This window comes from Miscanthus floridulus, chromosome 7 (genome assembly GCF_019320115.1).
Source record: "Miscanthus floridulus cultivar M001 chromosome 7, ASM1932011v1, whole genome shotgun sequence".
NCBI classification, from domain to species: domain Eukaryota; kingdom Viridiplantae; phylum Streptophyta; class Magnoliopsida; order Poales; family Poaceae; genus Miscanthus; species Miscanthus floridulus.
Genome location: NC_089586.1, coordinates 118,937,487 through 118,956,565, shown reverse-complemented (window position 1 = coordinate 118,956,565; position 19,079 = coordinate 118,937,487). Strand labels below are relative to the sequence as shown.

General features: G+C 47.1%; 1 protein-coding gene across 1 annotated transcript; it reads left to right on the top strand.

Annotated features, from left to right (window-relative positions):
- The first annotated feature begins 524 nt into the window (after positions 1–524).
- On the top strand, positions 525–2,057 carry LOC136464453 (transcription factor ILI5-like). The gene is made up of 2 exons (XM_066463403.1): positions 525–960; positions 1,199–2,057. The coding sequence occupies exons 1-2, from the start codon at positions 847–849 to the stop codon at positions 1,352–1,354; spliced, it is 270 nt and encodes an 89-aa protein (XP_066319500.1). The 5' UTR covers positions 525–846; the 3' UTR covers positions 1,355–2,057.
- Positions 2,058–19,079: the final 17,022 nt, after the last annotated feature.

Here is a 19,079-nt window from a genome sequence, read left to right as displayed (position 1 = left end):
GTGGGGAGGCCGGGAGGGGAGGAGTGGAGTGAGGAGGGGAGGGGGGTGGCCGGGCCGGGCTGGGCCAGCCCACGGGCCCGAGCAGCGCCCCAGGCACGGCCTGCTCCCTCAGGCCAGGCCAGCCCGGGCCGCCATGTCACCGGGCTGTGCCGTGCTCGTGTCGGGCTAAAAAAACGGGCTTCGTATCGTGCCTCGGGCTGCATGGACATTTATACCGCAACCTAGCTTGGGCACGTGGCAAGTGGCGGGTGGTCATAGCATATTATTATAGCTACCTGGGGCCCACGGGCTGCCTACCGGTGGGCCATGCATGAGAGAGGAGCTGCCGCGGTGATTAGACAGAGAGAGACACGCGGGGCCCCAGCTCGCCCTCTCCCCCCTCTCTCGTTTCAGTCGAGCGAATCGACTACTCCACCTTGCCACACACCACACCACCCTTGCTTGCTTCGTCTCCCTCCGCTACACACAACACAAAGAAGTTCCGCTTCCGCTCCAGCCCAATCTGGATCGATCCACCCCGGAGCCAGCTCTAGCTCGCTATAAAGGCACCCTCTCCCTTTCTGTCTCCCTCACAACTCAATTACTCACTCCGGCATCCTCCAGCTTTAATTTGCAGAGCGACCCCCAGTCCAGCGCGCGCGGGTAGCCCACACACCTTCGTTCCCAGTTCCCACGCAAGACACAGCGAGCCAGCGATCCGAGCCGCGCGCCGGTGGACGCACATACACGCGGTAGCTTAGCTTCGTCCTCAAGCTTAGCCCGGTCCTGCGCGGAGTGTTCGTCGTTCGTCCCGGCATCAGGCGGCGGCAGCGGCGAAGCACGACGACGACGAGCTAGAGAGCGAGGATGTCGAGCGGAAGGTCGTCGTCGCGTGGCAACATCTCCGAGGACGAGATCAACGAGCTCATCTCCAAGCTCCAGGCCCTGCTCCCCAGCTCCCGCCGGCGCGGCTCCGGCCAGGTGCGTCGTTGCTTGCCAACTGATGACCGCTCAACTCGCGTTCGCGTCATTATTCATTCGCTCAACTCGTTTACCATGCAGCTAGTAGAGCTAGCTAGCTTCTTAGTCCATAAACAGTGATGTAGTTAGGCTGAGTGGCCAAGCTAATAGTTAAGTAGGTGGTTCCGGGGCTGTGCCTGCTCTGTTTAACTGTTTTCTGTTTAAAACGTCTAATGCGCGCGGCGCGGATGTAATGCAGGCGTCGACGACGAAGCTACTGAAGGAGACCTGCAGCTACATCAAGAGCCTCCACCGGGAGGTGGACGACCTGAGCGACCGGCTGTCGGACCTCATGTCCACCATGGACCACAACAGCCCCGGCGCGGAGATCATCCGCAGCATCCTCCGCTCCTGATCACGTACCACCTCCTACTGCGGCGCCGGCGCCGGGGCTGCGCGTGAGAGCTAGTAAGGTCAACGTACGCCGGCCTCGCCGCCGACGACGACCGCATCCGTTCTCCGGCCGATCCGGCTGGCCACGTGCGGGAGCTGAGCTCAATTAGCTAGCTAGGGTATATATATATATATATATCGTCTCTCTGTCTACAAGTATGTGTATCTTTCTCTTCCTTTTACCTGTCTCCTCCCTAGATCTGAGATCATGTGGCTAGCTCCATTATCAAAATGTAGTAGCTACACGCACACGTATGATGTTCTCTGCTAAGCTTCACTGGGTAGGGTACTACTATCTAGCACTAGGGCCTAAGCAAAGCTGTCCTCCTCAGCTCCTCACTTTAGCTCCTCGCACTCTCTCGATTCTCGTCGTCGTCCTCCGATCCATATGATGGATGGCTAGCTCCATGTGATCTCTCTGCTGTGTATGTCCTCCTCCTAGTCCTAGCTCGCACGTACCGCCTCAGCTTCTTCTTTTCATGTTCCTCTTGTATTGTTTCCCTTGTAAATTTAGTCGGTGGCTTGGATCGAGTTGGCTAGCTCTCTCTACAGGCAAGAGACAACCGACCGACCACTACTACCCTAGAGCAAATTGATTACCATCATGATGATGTACTGTTCAAGCTTTTTATTAACGACTTTAATTACTTGCTACGTACAGTACGTACGTCCTACGAGATTTAAGTGCTTTATTTTTCACTCCCCATGCCATGGTTAAATAAGAAATGCAACCACTGTGTACTACATGTCTTTTATATGTAGCCGAACGGTGCCCTGCCTTTCATGGCTGCTTCCTTCCTGACGCTCGGTCCAGTTTAGTCCGTACGCTGGGACGTGAAACGCCGCGTTTACTTGGGGAGATCTGCGGCAAAATGCCTCTACTTGGCAAGCGGTATATGTAAGCATGGCGCCCGTGGCCCCCGCTCGGCACGCCGTGCACTGTGACACTCATATACCTGCTGCGTACGTCCCCGGCCGCCAGGCGTCGATCCACTGTTGCGATATGCTACTGATACGTACTAGCTAGTAGCGACTAGCCGATCGACGACTGTGCGTGTCTAGCGAGCTACGTCGACGACGAGCGTACGACCGATCGGTGCATGGACGCCGACGCCGACGGCACGCACGGCGTCGTGACAAAGCTCTGCGCGCGTCGACCTCTCCCCCCACTTGGACTTGTCCCTTCTTTTAATTCTCCACAAGCCTGAAAGGATTCGGTGAGCGGATCAGGAAAAAGGCTTGCGACCTCGCGTCAACGACTGAATAGCTAGCTAGCTAGAGCGCAGTATATAGCGCTGTCTTGAAATCGATCATCACATCCTTAGCCGATCGACCGATCGATCACCCGTTGCCCTCCGCGACACGCGCCCCCACATGCCGCGGTCGTCGATCGATCGGCGACCGAGAGCCCCGGCCGGCGGGGCGAGGAGTCACGCACGCTAGCTAGCTCCAGTACGTGCCACCAAAAGGCGCCCGGCTTCCTTGCCGTCTCAGTGCTGTAGCGCCGTCCATCGTCTCTGCGACTGCGCGGCCCCCCTGTGTTTACTGTGTGAAAACTCTCGAGTTTGGCTGCACACCAGACAAGCTAGCCATATCCATCGTAGCAAAAAGGAACGTGCAATTGGCCAGCCCAGAATGCACACGACTCTTTCGTATGTGTGTGAACAGTGCATCTCTTCTGCAAAGTGTTATTTATGGACGCATGTGAGCTATCCCGAGAGCAATTATGTCCGTTTACTTGCTCAGATGATGGCCGTTCACGCACTCGGCCGCCCGGCACCATGGCTAAAGGTCTGCAAGGAACCCAACCCCCCATGCCACCAACAGTGTAGTACGTACGATCTATGCGCGCCGGGGAGGCTAGGGACATGACGAGATGCGAAAAGAAGTAGCACCTCTCTGTTTTGAAATATAAGAGATTCTTAATTTGTCTAGAGAGTGTTTTGGTTCGTAACCAGATCGAACATGCACATGTTGCTATAGCTCTCGACGCCCAATAAGCTAAGCTTGTGTTTACATCATAACAGGACTTGTGGCGCGCCGAACCTTTCTAGCGTTGCTCGGTTTATTTTCAATGCCACATCTCGCCAAATGTTTGGTGCGAAATTCATCAGCTGCACTTGCAGCATGGTCAGAATGAAGCTTGCCGTGGACTAATTATGGTATTATTAACCACATCATAAGTTTATATACAGAACATTATTAACATCTATCACATCAAATAGATAAATTATGAAAACATATTTCATAACGTATCTAATGATACTAATTTGTATCATAAATAGTATTCATTTGAAATATTAGAAAACATTCTTTTTTTTGTCCTAAGTCTAAAACTATTTTTGGTCTGACCCGTTTATGTAACTAACATCCACCATATTGAATAGATAAATTATGAGAAATATATTTCATAATGTATACATTGATGCTAATTTGATATCATAACATTGTTCTTTTCTACTAACTTGATTAAACTTAAGCTAATTTGACTTAGGTCAAACTCATGGTAGATCTCGGGGCTTAGTGAGTACCGTCATTTCTTTCTTCGAGGGGCCATCTACTGATGGATGATCCCTCCATCTATCGGGAGTTACTACTAGTTTGTTGCGGTGTTAGGCCGCGTTTAGTTCCCAAAATGTTTTTAGGTTTGGCTACTGTAGCACATTCGTTTGTATTTGATAATTAGTATCTAATTATGGACTAATTAGGTTCGAAAGTTTTCGTCTCGTGATTTCTCACCTAACTGTGCAATTAGTTTTATTTTTCGTCTATATTTAGTACTCCATGCATATGCCGCAAGATTCGATGTAACACTTTGCGTTGAAAATTTTTGGAATCTAAACAGGGCCTTAGTTGAACCTAGGTACGGTGTAGCTAGCTAAAGCTAGTGTGGTGGCGGCAGTACTTTGCGTTTGGTCGATCTATGTAGAGGCTAGCAGCGAGCTAGGGAGCGGTGCAGTAACTACCACTGCAAAGTCAGAAGAGGTCCATCCTCGATTCATCAGTGATCGTTTCCGATCGACCAGCTAGGCGCAGCAGCATATGCATATGTGTAGTAGCTGCACCAGCCAACGTCGTGTGAATATAGGTTTTTTTTTTTTTTTGAATTCAGTGACTAAAATTTAGGAGATGTCAAACGAGGGTGTTGCATCTAATAAAAAAACAAATTACATAATCCGTCAGGATCCCACGAGATGAAATTTTTAAGCCTAATTAATCCGGCATTAGCATATATTTACTGTAACACCACATTGTCAAATCATGAACTAATTAGACTTTAAAAAATCATCTCACAAATTAGTCACAAACTAAGTAATTAATCTATATTTAATAATCTATACAGATGACTAAATATTTGATGAGACAACTACTAAATTGGTAACAAACACCCACCAAAACTATCGGGCGCGCGGTCAAAAAAATGCGAGGACCATCTGCACTGCTCTGCGCCTAGTCAAGATCTGACCACTCAAAGCTAACGACTGCCAGAGGCATCTTTTCACATGAGAAAGTAATCTCTGTCCAGCACTTTAGGTCTGGACCATCCTACTCCACTCCTCCATAGGTTGCCATCGGGCGCATCAACAGTGCCCTCCGTGAAAATCTCAGGCGGCAGAGTTTTTTCCCCCTTTTCTTTCTTCGTGCACCAGTCCTCCTCGTCCTGCTCACATCACAGGCTCACCACAGCTTTATGTGAAGCGAAGAACGAAGACGGATCGATGGGGACTCCCGCTGCATATTTGCATGTTGCGTGTGTGTCATCTGCTGGCCTGCTGGGAGTATACCGAATCCGCTTGCATCTGCGAACGATATTCCTGACACATGCACCTCTGCAAAAGTCTCGGCCCCAGCTATCCCTGCAGCTTTCCAACGAAAAATGATTGCCCCGTTCTTTGACCCAACACGGCAAGCACACGTCCACGATCGACGACGCGAGTACTTGCATTGGGCCTGCTGTAGTATGCAATGGCAAAACTGCGACGACCTATGTACAGTACCTGGTAATCATGTACGGAGATACGTTCGTGCAGTGCTGCATCTGCATGGCAGCATGGGCGTGTCGTGTCCGTGTTCGCCTGTGGAAAATGTGCGGGACGCACCCGGTCGCTCGCTCGTCCACCGCGCTGCCGCCCCGCGCGTACTCCATCGGATGCAAGGACAGCGGTGGTGGTACGCGGGCGAAGGCGTCCGGGGTGCGGCGTCCCCTGCCCCGGCCTGCGTCTGCGGTTCGTGGAAGTGGCCGGGCCGGCGCGTCCCTGCGCAGGCGCAGCGTCGTGGCCTCGTGGGGGCGAGCACCCAAAGCAAGCCAGCGGGTGGAAGTGGGGGAGAAGGACCGGGCGCTTTCGGCGGCCCCACGCCGGCGGAGGGGACTCGTCTAACGGCCGGCAGCCCCTGCGGCCAACCAGAAACCACCGCCGGGCCCCCGCGGCGCGTACGGGCGCGGTCACAGTCACAGCGAGCGGTTGCGGTTGGGCGCCGCCGAGGTGACGGTTAAGAAAGGCAGAGGCGCAGAGCGAGGCTCCAGGCTCGCGCAGGTTTGGTTGAGTGCGCAATGACGGGGTCGCCCCTACCCGGTGCGGCAAAGCGTGATCGGCTGGGGCGGGCTCGCTGGCTGGGCTGGCCAGCCCCCGATACTGTTCTAGTAAATCAGCCAGCGGAGGATCGGTAAAAGGCTACGCCGCACTTGCGCTCCGTAGGGATAGGGGCAGATCTGCGAAGCGGGGCCTGAAACGACCAGTGAAAAAACTAGCGCGCGGCAGTTGCGCTGACGCGATCGCAAGCGGGTCCGGTAGGAATTGGAAAGGCTACCCTGATAAAAGTTCTGCTGCAGTAGTAGTAGAACAGCCAACGCGTACAGATTTACACGTACGTACGGACCGATACTGCTGCTAAAAACTAGCCAGATGGCCTGCATAAATAGTCTGAGTGGGTACTCTCACTATGATAATTATTTTTTCTTACTTGAAAAATATTTTAGAAATAATTCTGTTTCTTTGTTTGATTGATCAATCCATCGACACGAACAACTATCGTTGATGATTTTTTTTTTTTGTTTAAAGCTAGTTTTGTCTCTCTTTCCCTCTCATTCTTTCATCTTTTTTTTATCCCACTACTATCTTGTGGTTGTGTAATTTCTATTGGTGCCGAATTAAGGTAGGCTTTAGGTCCATTCTAAATAAAATTATTGTTCAAGTGTCTTACAAATTGTTTAGTTACTCAAGCCCTCTTCTAAATTTAATTTTTGTATCATCTTGCACCACTGATGATGTGTGGCCTACTACCTCTTGTATGATGAGTCAAATCCTACTTGGAATAGGACTCAAGAGAGGTGTGCTATAACGGCTTCTAGTTTTGTTAGGTCTTGAGTGTAGAATCATACTAGGAATAGGACTCCTATTTGCTTGTACGAGGGCCTTGAAGAGGACTATATAAACAAGAGGTAGAGGCCATACGCATCAACCAAGCCAACACAAGGGTCTCATCTAAGGCTTGTACGGAGCAATTAGGAGCGCTCAAGAGGATTAGATTATACAGTTCTATTGCACTAGATTCTTGTATAGGGCAAGAATCAGTGGGTCCTAGAGGGTAAAGTAGGGTTGTGAGAGAGCGACAATCACTTGTACTCTTTTGGAGTTGTGCTAATAGAATTTGCGGCCGGCTTCGCCAAATCATAATCTCTTGTTGTGGTTGCTTCATCGTCATCTAGGGCTTTCTACACGATTCGACTACATCGTTCTTGATACGGTGCAAGCTTGTGTCATACTCGCAACATCCTTTCAAAGATCCGAGGGCTGCTGCACATAATTAGGGGTATCATATTCTAACACTACCCATGCCACTTTACTACATTGTTTGTCAATCATGATGTGATCACTTCATTTCTACTTGTGATAAGCTTCTCGCGAAGAAAAAAACTTAATAATATATTTTGCTTTGTTACGAGCTTCTCATGATGGAACAATTGCACGTAGGGTATTACAAGCCAAAAGTATTTTTTAACTTGGTTACAAACATTCTTTTTGCTTGGCCCATCCATCCATGTTAGTGGGACTGCAAAACTTTTCCGCCACAAACACAAGAAAAAATGACTTGTTGAGCTTAGAGCCGTATCAAGAGGGCATGACAAAAAGCGGAATAAATGCTTCGAGATGGTGAACTAGAGGGGGTGAATAGTTCTTTCTAAAACTTAAATGCGTCGGCTAACCGAGACAAAAGCGAAATTAAACTAAACGGTCTAGCCAAGACTACACCCCTCTATTTATCACAATGCACCTTACAAAAGATCCTAATTGAGCAACTAAGGTGCCGGGCTAGGTAGACTCACATAAACAATTTTAGTTGGGAAGGTTACACAGACCTATGCAATTAGTATTTCAAGCAAAAGGGAAGCACTTATACATACTAGTGAGCAAAGCACACAAAGCCTAAGCACACTAGCACTACTCAACTAGCAAAGCTACACAAGCTAAACTAGAGAGCTAAACAATTTAGCTACACAAGCTAAGCAAAGCTACTAAGCTAAACAAGCTTACTAGCACAAGAGAGCAACTAGTGAACTACACGAGTCAACTAGTTACAAGAACAACTCTAGTCACTAGCACAAGTAAGAGTATGTAAATACAAGCTAGTGAAGGGAATTGCAAACCAATAGATGATAGAATTCAGTTCAAGTTGCTGTGAGATTTTAATAAATAATAAACAACACCGCTAGGTCTCTTATTTTCCATGTTCTAGAAACATTTCTATTTTCCTTCATTTTTTGGACATTGTTCCTTATGCTATTGGACAAAGAGATAGAATGAAAGTTAAAGAATGCGGATAACTATTGGTTGTTCACGATCCTTTTGTTGAAATTTGCTTAATGGCACGGAAAAATAATGTAGATCGCCAAGTAACATCCCGTGTGAAAATAAAGACATCGACTTATTATTGTTATGCAACTAGCACAATCTTTTTATACTCTTCTAGTGTTTCCTCTGTTTCTGCCACGAACCATAATGGTTCAGCTGCTCATCATGTTGATTGTGAGTAGTGGCTTAAATATCACATCATCCATTAGCAATGAGAATTCTGTGAATCAAGTTCTATGACTGATCATGCTGAAACATGAATGCTCTTGGGTTTCACGACACTTAATTTTTATTGATCAAGGTTCTTTTTTTTCACGACCATGCTTGGCATGTATATCATTAAGTAGGAAAATGAGTTGTTACAAAGTTAAACGCCGTTGGCCTAGGACGCGAGTGGCACACTATGGCCAAACAAAGTTAACCATGCAACTAGCAGCGGCACAACTAGACTGATATTACATAAAAGAAAATTTGCAACGAAAGGGCAGGTGAAGCTCAACCGCTATCTGTGGCCGCCCAAAGCGCGGCGAGGTGGCCGAACCCCGCTTGAGACCAGCGATCCGCTTCCTCCACAACAGAGATAGCAACCGGGATGGCCGTCGGACAGACACCGTCAAAAACCCACTGATTCCGATCCTTCTAGAGGCACCACGCCCTAAGGATTACGAGGGAGTCGAAGCCTTTGCGACGCGCCAACCCGAGCTGGAGTCGGCTCTGCAACCACCAATCAAGAAACGATGTCCCAGGCTGTGGCGCTAGATGATCCATGCCGATGGGTGCAAGCACCCTGTACCACACTTATCTGGCAAAAATACAACCTCCCGCCAGGTGTTGCGCCGTTTCCTGCTTCTGGTCACAGAAAGCGCACATATCATCATCCTGCAATCCGCGACGCTTCCTTCTCGCCGTTGTCCAAAATCTATCGTGCAACAGTAACCAAAAGAAGAACTTGCATTTGGGCGGAGCCCAAGCCTTCCATAACTCCTTTGCGCCTGTAAGGGATGTCATTCCAATGAAGAAGGCTCTGTATGCAGAGGAGGCAGAGTACGTCCCGTCTGCAGTCCAGCGCCAGATGAACCTATCGCTTGTAAGGTCGTCAAGGACCACCCCGGCAACCTTCTCCCAAACGACGACGTAGTCACAGAGGACTTCGGCGGTAGGTGCCCCTCGGATGTCACGGACCCAGCTTCTGTTGGTGATAGCCTCTCGCACCGATTTCTTACGGCAACGCCTGCCAATGGCGGCGAACAAGTGAGGAGCAAAGAGATAGATCGGCCCGTCCGGAAGCCATTAGTCGGTCCAAAACCGAGCCGACTGCCCGTCTCCAATGGCGACCGTGACGGATGACTGGAACATGCATTGGACCTCACGTTCCTTCCTCCCCATAAGGCCACACCACCCCAGATCAGGTCGAACACTGCGTAGCCACTCCCAACGCAGACGTAGAGCGAAGCCCGTGAGTTACAGGTCCAGGACACCTAACCCCCCATAGCACGTGGGAGCGTTCACAGTCCGCCAGGAGACCCTGCACTTTCCCCGGGCTACGGCTTCTGTTCCAGCCAAAAGAAACGCGCGGCGCCGCTTGTCCAGCTACCTCAGCGCCCAGTCGGAGAGACCAGAGGCGATGGAGACATGAACAGGAATGGCTGAAAGGGTGACCTTGGTCAGTGTTGCATGTCCCGCGTCATTGAGAAGTCCCGCCTTCCAGGTGGGGATCTTGCGCTGCCACTTTGTCAATCAACGATTGTTCATCAGCTCGACGAGGCTTCAGTAGAGTAAGCGGAATTCCCAGTTACTTGCACGGAAAGGGGGCAAGCTGTCCCGGGAATGCCTCCAGGACGGCGATCATGTCATCGTCAGTGCAGCGGATAGGCGAGATCGAGCACTTGTCCATATTCGTGACAAGCCCCGAGGCGTCAGCGAAAAGGTCGAGGATGGCCCGAATGCACCTCAAGTCCGCCGCTGTGGGCGAGACGACTAGATCATCCGCATACAAAGAGGCACGGTTCCTTATTTTTTGCCGATGGCAGGGGCAAAAGCACCCCATGTCTGTCCGCGCCCGAGATCATGTTGTTGAGCACCTCCATAACGACGACGAACAACATGGGGGAGAGAGGGTCGCCCTGCCATAGACAGCGCGCGTGGCAGATTCTCATGCCCGACCTCCGGTTCACCACAACTCTCGTTGTGGCCATGGAGAGAAGTATGGCGATCCATTCGGTCCACCTTGCCGGAAAGCCCATGAACGTAAGGAGTTGGATGAGAAATTCCCAAGAGACTGAATCGAAAGCCTTGGCGATGTCGATCTTCATCAGGACGGCAGGGCAGCGACGGCTATATAGCCAGCGACAGGCGAGCTGAACTGCCGTGAAGTTGTCGTGAATGGACCTTCCCCGGATGAAAGCGCTTTGGTTGTGCTTGATGAGGGCAGACAAGTGCGGTGCCAGGCCAGTGGCCAGCGCCTTGGCAACAAGCTTTCCGATGCTGTGCATCAATCTGATGGCTCGGTAGTCCTTCAGGCCAGACGGGGCGGCAGTTTTTCGGAGCAGTACCATGTTGGCCGTGTTGAGCAAATGAAAGTTTCTTCGGTCGAGCGCCCAGAAGGAGTTAAACACCGCAACAAAATCATCCTTTATGATGCCCCAAGTTGCCTTGTAGAACCTACCGGTAAAACCATCAGGCCCCGGAGCTCGGTCGTTCGGGATCTCTCTGATGACGGCCTAGACCTGATCTTCAGTAAACTCGGAGGCGAGGTCACTGAGGTCAATCTGCGCCATGCCAATCTGCGCCAAATTGATGTTTCTTGCGCGCGAGAAATAGGTGCCCAGGATGTTGTTGTGGTACTCATAAATCACGTCGGCCTTGGTCTCCAGATCCGAGAACAAATGGCCATCATGCTCAAAAGTTGGGATGTAGCTTTTTTTTTTTCCGATGGCACGCTTGCAGGTGAAATAATTTGGTGTTTGTGTCCCCTTCGTGCAGGAAGCGGATGCAGGACCTCTGCCGTGCAATCGTCCTGGACAGCGACGCGAGGCCAAGGATGGTGTGCTTGAGCTCCCTTCGCAGTGCAATCTCATCGTCCGAGAGAGTTCTGGCTTCTTGAGCGATGTCCAATTCGCCAACAATTAGCCTAGCCATGATGAGCTGCGATCGCACGCTTCCGATGGACTTGGCGTTCCAGGCACGCAGTGCCTTGGCCATGTTTCGCAGTTTGAAGTCAAGCAGCCTGCATGCATCGGCGTTGTGCAAGCCGACCGACCATGCCGAGGTGACAACCTCAATGAAGCCTTCCATAGACGGCCAGAACGACTCAAACCGGAATTGTGGTTTGGCCGAGGGCATGGCGTTTAACCTCAGCGACAGAGGCGTGTGATCAGAGCAGTCAGTGGAGAGAAAGAAAGTAACTGGAGGATGGGATCCAACAAACACAAAGAGAAGTTTTTTCCCGTTCTGGAGATCAGTATTAGGGGCTCGGTGTAACATGAGGGTGTATCCATCCTATGCAGCAGCAGATGATAAGATGGTGCTTGATCTTGAACTGCTTCGTAAGAGAATGAGCAATGGGCTTTCTCCAATTCCTAATCATGTTGGGTTAATCGGAAAAATTCAGCATCTGACAAGTACTCGTCAATCAAGAAGGTGCAGTACAGCCGCATTCCAAGCACTTGCGAAAGTGCTAAAGAATGCCTGAGTAGAAAGGTATCATGAGTTTTCATTTTCTTCTTGAAATATCTGAATATGCCAACAAAAAATGCATGCTAGGAAATAATTAGTTTGACACGCATAATAACTGAAAGGAGAATTAGTCTTCCTGCCCAGCAGTTTGTTCGAGCTAGGGATTTGTTATATAATTGTTTACATTTTCCTGCACATAATTTTTCCCTTGTTCAAATTCGATTTTGCTTAATAAATCTGTGTAAATACTAAGATTAACTCCAGTCATATATTTTTTTAAAAAAATTACACAGTACAACGCAGATGCCCACAACACGCACGCATACTCATCCCTATGAACACACGTACGCAAACCCTACCTCTATGAGCACCTCTGACGGACTAAGCCAGCAGATCTCGTGATTCACTAAGTCATCATAGGCGCCTCGCTGTCGATGGGACGTCACCTACCACTGAAAGCATAGAGCCGTTAAATCCTGAAATAAATCCAAAAAAATACGAGCACCCGTACCAGATTGAGGACTTAAACCCGAATGAACATGTTCCATCACAAGAAACATAACCAACTGATCTATGACCAGTTCGCAACTCTAGTCATCTTGATGTCTTGTTTCTTTGTGCAGGTGCCTCATGGCATGCCATGCTATCGATCGTATTTCTGCAAGCTGCTATGGAGTCCGTGTTTCTCCCAGATCGGACTGGTTGGTGATAAGTTCATGTATTTTGAGGTCACACTTTATAAGGAGGCTGCCGACCATATATATGATGTGGCCAAACCATAATTATGTGTCATGCTAAGTTGCTATGGCCTGCTGATGTGCTTTGGTTCGAGGTGTCTGTTCTGTAACATGTAACATGTGATCTGCATATTGTACTTTGCTATTATAGGCGACATAACCGTACTAATCTGCCTCGATGCTCACTTAACATTGAAGATGGTAGACGTGTTGCGAAATATGTGTCTTACCGCACCTATTTATTTTGCTTCCCTGCTCAACGCCAGGGAGCCCGATCTTGACTCTTCGGTGTGGTATTCACTAGTCCATCACGGGCGCGCGTCGGCTATCCAACCAAAGATGCTAATGTAAGAAAGAAAAAAAAACATGTTTTGAATCATCAGTTAAAAAAGGTTTTGGTCAGAAATCAGAATGCGTGGCAACCCCATTTCCATGTGCGTGTGCATGAGGAACGAAGCGGCACAAATTTCAATATGAGAGGAAAGGAAAGTAGCACAAATGCTAACAACTTTGCTGCCCCATTATCTGCATACAATTGCTATCTGCAGGTTTAGTGTGTAACCAACTGCCATAAGCATGGTTTCTATCAATTAAAAATAGTCGTCGTGGAATAAGGACCAGTTTTCAGTATCAACTAATCAAACAACTGTAACAAGCATTTCAGAATTGGGAGCGGATAATGCAATCCTATCAGATGGAGATGTTTCGTAAGGAAAATAAGAGGGAAGAAAAAATAAATAAAATGGCAAACACCATAATGGCGTTTTGAGAAGCCAGCACGGAAAAGAAACAAAGAATTGGAGAAAAAAAGGAGGGGGAGAGGGGGCTTCAACTTGTGAGCAGTAGGTTTGCAAGGATTTAAGTACATTTCTAATCTTCTAAAGTAAAGTTCATTAGGCAGGGTAGTTACTCAATGACTTGTACGGCTGTCCAAATAGTAACAATAATAATATTATATAGTTCTTTCTTTTGTAATGTATTTCAGTCGTTGAATGTCATCTAGTGTAACACCCTAAAATTTGCACTCTTTTAAAATAGCTAAATTGATTTATTTAAGCAATTATGTGTGCATACAAATATAGGAAAATAATAACTTTTATAAAACTAAAATCAAATATAAGATTAGCTACGAGTAATGCATACATGCTGTTGCATATTATTTTGTGAATGTTTGATATTGATAAAAGTTTTCAAAGAGAATTGAAATTTGAAAATCATTTGGAAAATTTATTTGGAAAAAAAATAAAATAAATAAAGGAAATAACCTCCTCTCTCTCTCTCTAATCCGGCCTGCTGGCCCAGCTCCCTCCCGCTGGCCCAATTCCTCCCCGTGGCCCAGCTCGCGCGAAGCACCCTGCCAGCCCAGCTCGGCCTCCCCCTTGCGCGCTGCGCGGCCCAGCACCTGCACCGGCCTAGCCCCGCTCCGGCCCAGCCCAGCCGAGCGGCCTTCCAGCAACCGTCGCCGCGCCTCCCTTCCCTAGCCACTGACGCCCGGGCCCCGCCTGTCGGTGCCGTCCCCTTCCTCCCGCGCGACTCGAAAACCACCCGCGCGTGCGCCTGGGCAACCGCCGCCCACGCCTCCGATCGTGGGAGCGCCTCCCCCCGCGCCCGACCTCTTTTTAAGCGAAGCCGAGCCTCCCCCACGCGTCCCTCTGCTGTTCCCCGCTCCGTTTTCGCCTCGCTGTCGCCTCGGAAGCCCCAGCAACCGCTGCACGGAGGAGCTCCGCCGACCGCCGTTCGCCGTCTGCGTCGGCCGCCTTCCCCGAGCCGACTCCGACACCGATTTCCCCGCTGTGAGCCTCCCCTTGCTCTCCTCTTTCTCCCCGGCCTTTTTCTTTGGCGTTAGGCGGATTCTAGCGCCGTAGCCGCGAGCGCCGCTTGCTCTTGGACGCCGGCCATGGCGACCGCCGCCTCGGCCTTCCCCTCCGGCCACTTCTTTGGCCTGGCCGAGACCCCCTACTCCCCCCGCTTACCCCGGTGCTCTCAGTTCTTCGATTGGTGAACCCTAGCCCCCTAACTGAGCTCGTCGGTGAGCTCTCGCCGCCGTTCATGGCTGAGCCACCGTGCTGCCACTGTTCCGGCCGGCCATCCTTCTTCTCTCTCCCCCGGATTCGTTTCTGGCCATTCCTTTCTAATCCGACAGCTCAGATTGGCCGATACCCCTTCGGGGGTCAATTTGCTAAAGAGACCCTGTAATTTTCTATGTCCAACCCGCAGTCCAAAGCGCATTTCCCCGATTACACATTCTCATTTTGAAAACGTAAAGTTCACTACTTTAGTCTAAAATACGTTTTCAGTATTTACAGAAATGCCATTTGAACTGTTTTGCTTATAAAATTGTCGTTTTAGCTCTGAATTGATCCGTTCAAATCGCGTTAGCTTCGTAATTTCATAATCTACATGTTAGAATCACTGTTAGTCAAGTTTGGAACATTTTAATTTTCTGGTTAGATTTAATTAAATATATTGCTATAGGAAATCCTATTTAAATCATAACTTTCGCATTTTAGCTCCGTTTTTCGTGAACTTAGCGTTGACGTGATCGTAGCGAGATGTAGATTATTTTCACAAACATTTTATCTTGTTTCTATACTGTTGGTGTACTATTCTAATGATAGGAATGTTTGCTTTGCATGAATGCTTTTGGAATGTTGTATGTTGCCGTGTTGGTCGCGTTCAGACGATGAGGAGAACGTTGGAGACCAAGAATTCTTCGACGACCAGCAGGACCAGCAAGAGTTTGTGAACCAAGGCAAGTATAGCATGGACCTACCTTGATGTCCTATTTCACTTTAATCAATTACTCATTTGCATGTGTCTAATTTGATACCCGTAAGGACATCCTAGTGAATGTTTATCCTATTCCTTGTCTCCTATGGGGTATTTGCATATGGGTAGATTGCTAGTGCTCTAAATGAACATGATCTATACGATGATGAATGATTCTATGGAACTAAAAGTATAACATGATTTATAACAACTGTTCCATAGGGCGACGGTGCAAATGACTTTTGAGCATGTTGCTCCTGGCCCTCCATAAGGACTTATCTGTCGGCAAAAGCTGGGACTGACAGTGCAACTGGGAGAGTCATATGGCTCTGACTTTAGCTCAGTAATAGGACCTTTTCTAGCTAGTTAGAGGTTACCTTTTTGGCGCAAATGGGGCTTGCCATGTTGGGTATAGGGCTGCCTCTGTTCCTATGAGTATAGCCGCGATGGATATGTGCCATAGGAAAGGGGGGTTCCTACATCTGTCTGCCAAGGAAACCTAGCGACCCTAACTTGTTAGAGAAACCTATGAAATGGCTTCATAGTGTACCCTGCCCGCTCACCTTGGTAGTGACATGGGAGTAATTAACCCGGGCATATGGGAATCACGACTCACGGTGAATGTGCACCACCTCTGCAGAGGGTAACAAACTGTTATAACAGCCGTGCTCACGATCACGAGCGGCCCGAAAAACTCACAGAATAACTGGTTACTTGTTGTTGATCATTTAAGTTGTTCTATGATGGTATATGGTACACTTGGCCCTGATATATGATCATATGGGAATAAATATGAGCTTAAGCATAATTTGATAATATCAGATAATAAAAGCTTGTCATACTAAAAATGCTAACTGCAGTAAACCAGTGTCAACCTTTTGAGCTTCATAACCCCATGTTAACTTGTTAAGTACGGGATGTACTTAAGCTTGTTTATTCTCTTTATTTGGATAAAAATCCCGGATGGGTAACAGATGACAACGGGTATGAAGAATTTCCTAAGGATTTTTAGGCTTATGGTCAACCAGTTGACCTTCCCTGTGATGGTGTTCCACGTGAGAGAGTTACCTTTTATTTTTCCCTGTGATGTATAAGACTAAGTTATATTATGATTCTTGATGTAAGAGACACCGTGATGATACTTTCTGTAATTTGTCAGCTTATGTGTGTGATTGATCCCTTGGCACACATAAGATAGTGCATTCAATTTTATCCTTAAAATTAGGTCTGACATCTAGCATGGCAAAAAATTAGCATTTTTTATAGGAAAAATTATACACATCATTGTGGGGAATTCAGATCTATATTTATGTACACACAAATTTATCTATGCATATACGATAAACAACAATAATAAGGAAAAGCAAACAATGCCAAAAGCGAAAGAATGGCTGCACAAATTGCAGTGGAAATAGGCAGACTGCCAGGAAAAAAGCAGAGCAAGGCTGAACCAATAACTGTAAAAGTGTGCATAACATTGACTGAACAACTTAATCCTACGTCACATATTGCACGTAGTAGAGCAATGGAGCAAGCTGGAAGATGGTTGTACCTAGGTAGAATTGGGCTGTTGGCACATGTCCTGGCCTCTGCAATTGACTTGATGACTGCACCAAAGGCTGTGAGGGGGGAAAACAACTATTCAATGACAACAAGCATGAACCAGAAGTATCAAAGTAGTGAGAAGCGGAACTTATCATTGCAATAGCAACGCGGTTTCTGCTGACACTGCTCTATTCAGATCAGGCAAGAAGCTCCAACACTGGATAGGTAATGAACTTTTTATCCTCGCTTAACCAGAAAACCTTGTTTTGACAACAGTAAACTAGGAGATGCAGATGAACTGATTTCCCATTTGTCAGAAAGATAAAACAACGAATTTCAAACTTTGAGCGACCCAAATAGGACAGAGGATGACAATGCGCGCACAGACAGTACGTATCTAAGTTTGGGACTAAATGGTGCATTGGCTATAGAAAAATTAATAGGAACTACTGAAATGGCAAGAGCTGACCATGGACACTTAGAATAAGTTAGCAGAGCACATTTACATCCCCATCAACAAAATTCTGAAAAACAACTCATCAGTTGACACCTAGTTGGTCTTGAGAAGCACCCTAATTTATAAATGTATAATTTCAATACAAATCTGCACTGTTCATGGGCTCAAGATATACCCTAGTTTGTCCTAGTTACCTCCCCTAATAATTTCCTTTAGTATAGCAGTACTAAAGATAATTTTAAAATTTCACGGTGAAGCACACTGCATTTCACTATCATTAATATGTTTTAAAAAATGCTTCATGAGTTGACAGCAAATTGTACCTGATGCGGCCTATCGAACTGTAATAATTCGTCATTGATGAGAAATAGCATCTGTTGCTCACAGTACGTATCTAAGTTTGGGACTAAATGGTGCATTGACCGTAGAAAATTTAATAGGAACTACTGAAATGGCAAGAGCTGACCATAGATACTTAGAATAAGTTAGCAGAGCACATTTACATTCCCATCAACAAAATTCTAAAAAAGTACTCATCAGTTGACACCTAATTGGTCTTGAGAAGCACCCTAATTTGTAAATGTATAATTTCAATACAAATATGCACTGCTCATGGGCTCAAGATATACCCTAGTTTGTCTAGTTACCTCCCCTAATAATTTCCTTTAGTATAGCAGTACTAAAGATAATTTTAAAATTTCACGGTGAAGCACACTGCATTTCATTATCATTAATATGTTTTAAAAAATGCTTCATGGGTTGACAGCAAATTCTACCTGATACAGCCTATCCAACTGTAATAATTCGCCATTGATGAGAAATAGCATCTGTTGCTCACATGTTCCTCTTGCGTATCCCTGATGAGCAACCTCACGTAACAAGACCGGAAATAAAGGTCTTACATAGAATGGAATTACAGCCAATAGGAAGAGACATACAAGGGATGCCTGAAGGATTTTTAAGCATTAGCGTCATATAGTATGGCTTGAAAACAGAGGACTATTTTGCTGCAGGTGCTGCCAAACTGAAAAGAGCAGAGGAAAAAACACCAATTACCTAGCAACCATAAGATTTTAGATAATAGTCATAATCTAGCTGTAGGCATACAGGATGACATTTTTTTATCATAGATACTTGTAGGAAGCTAAGAAAGCACACCTATATTCATGGCACAAAATTCTAGAAACAAGCGATAAGCAGAACAGATATTTAACACTTAGTTGTTCTCCTCACATGTCAAGCTCCATAGTAGTGTGTACAATATGAATATCCCCAAATAAGTGCATTAGATATTTAATATTCAGCAAAAAGTGGACATACTCTAAGATTCTCCTTACAGGTCATCCAGTGGTTAGAAATGAATGCATTGTAAGAAAAATCACCAACAGTTATATTCAACATTTTCATATAATTATTCCACAAAAATATAGTGAGAGATCTATGTTTGAAGTAGTAAATTGTATATAAAGGTCAAGAACGTCCACATTTTTTATCAACCAACGGAACCCTTTTTCCAAAAATATAGACAATACACTATTGCTGTCAATAACGGCCGTAGTTTCAAGGAGGCAACCATGTCTATAATTTATATGGAAGAATTAGTTGCTTAGCGGGTATTTCTTCATTTCAAAGTATCAATCATCACAGGATATA

Bases quoted from the DNA above. Each gene is read 5' to 3' on its own strand.
- LOC136464453 (XM_066463403.1), top strand. From the start codon at position 847: ATGTCGAGCGGAAGGTCGTCGTCGCGTGGCAACATCTCCGAGGACGAG. The intron at 961-1,198 runs GTGCGTCGTTGC...GATGTAATGCAG, and splicing joins GCCGGCGCGGCTCCGGCCAG to GCGTCGACGACGAAGCTACT.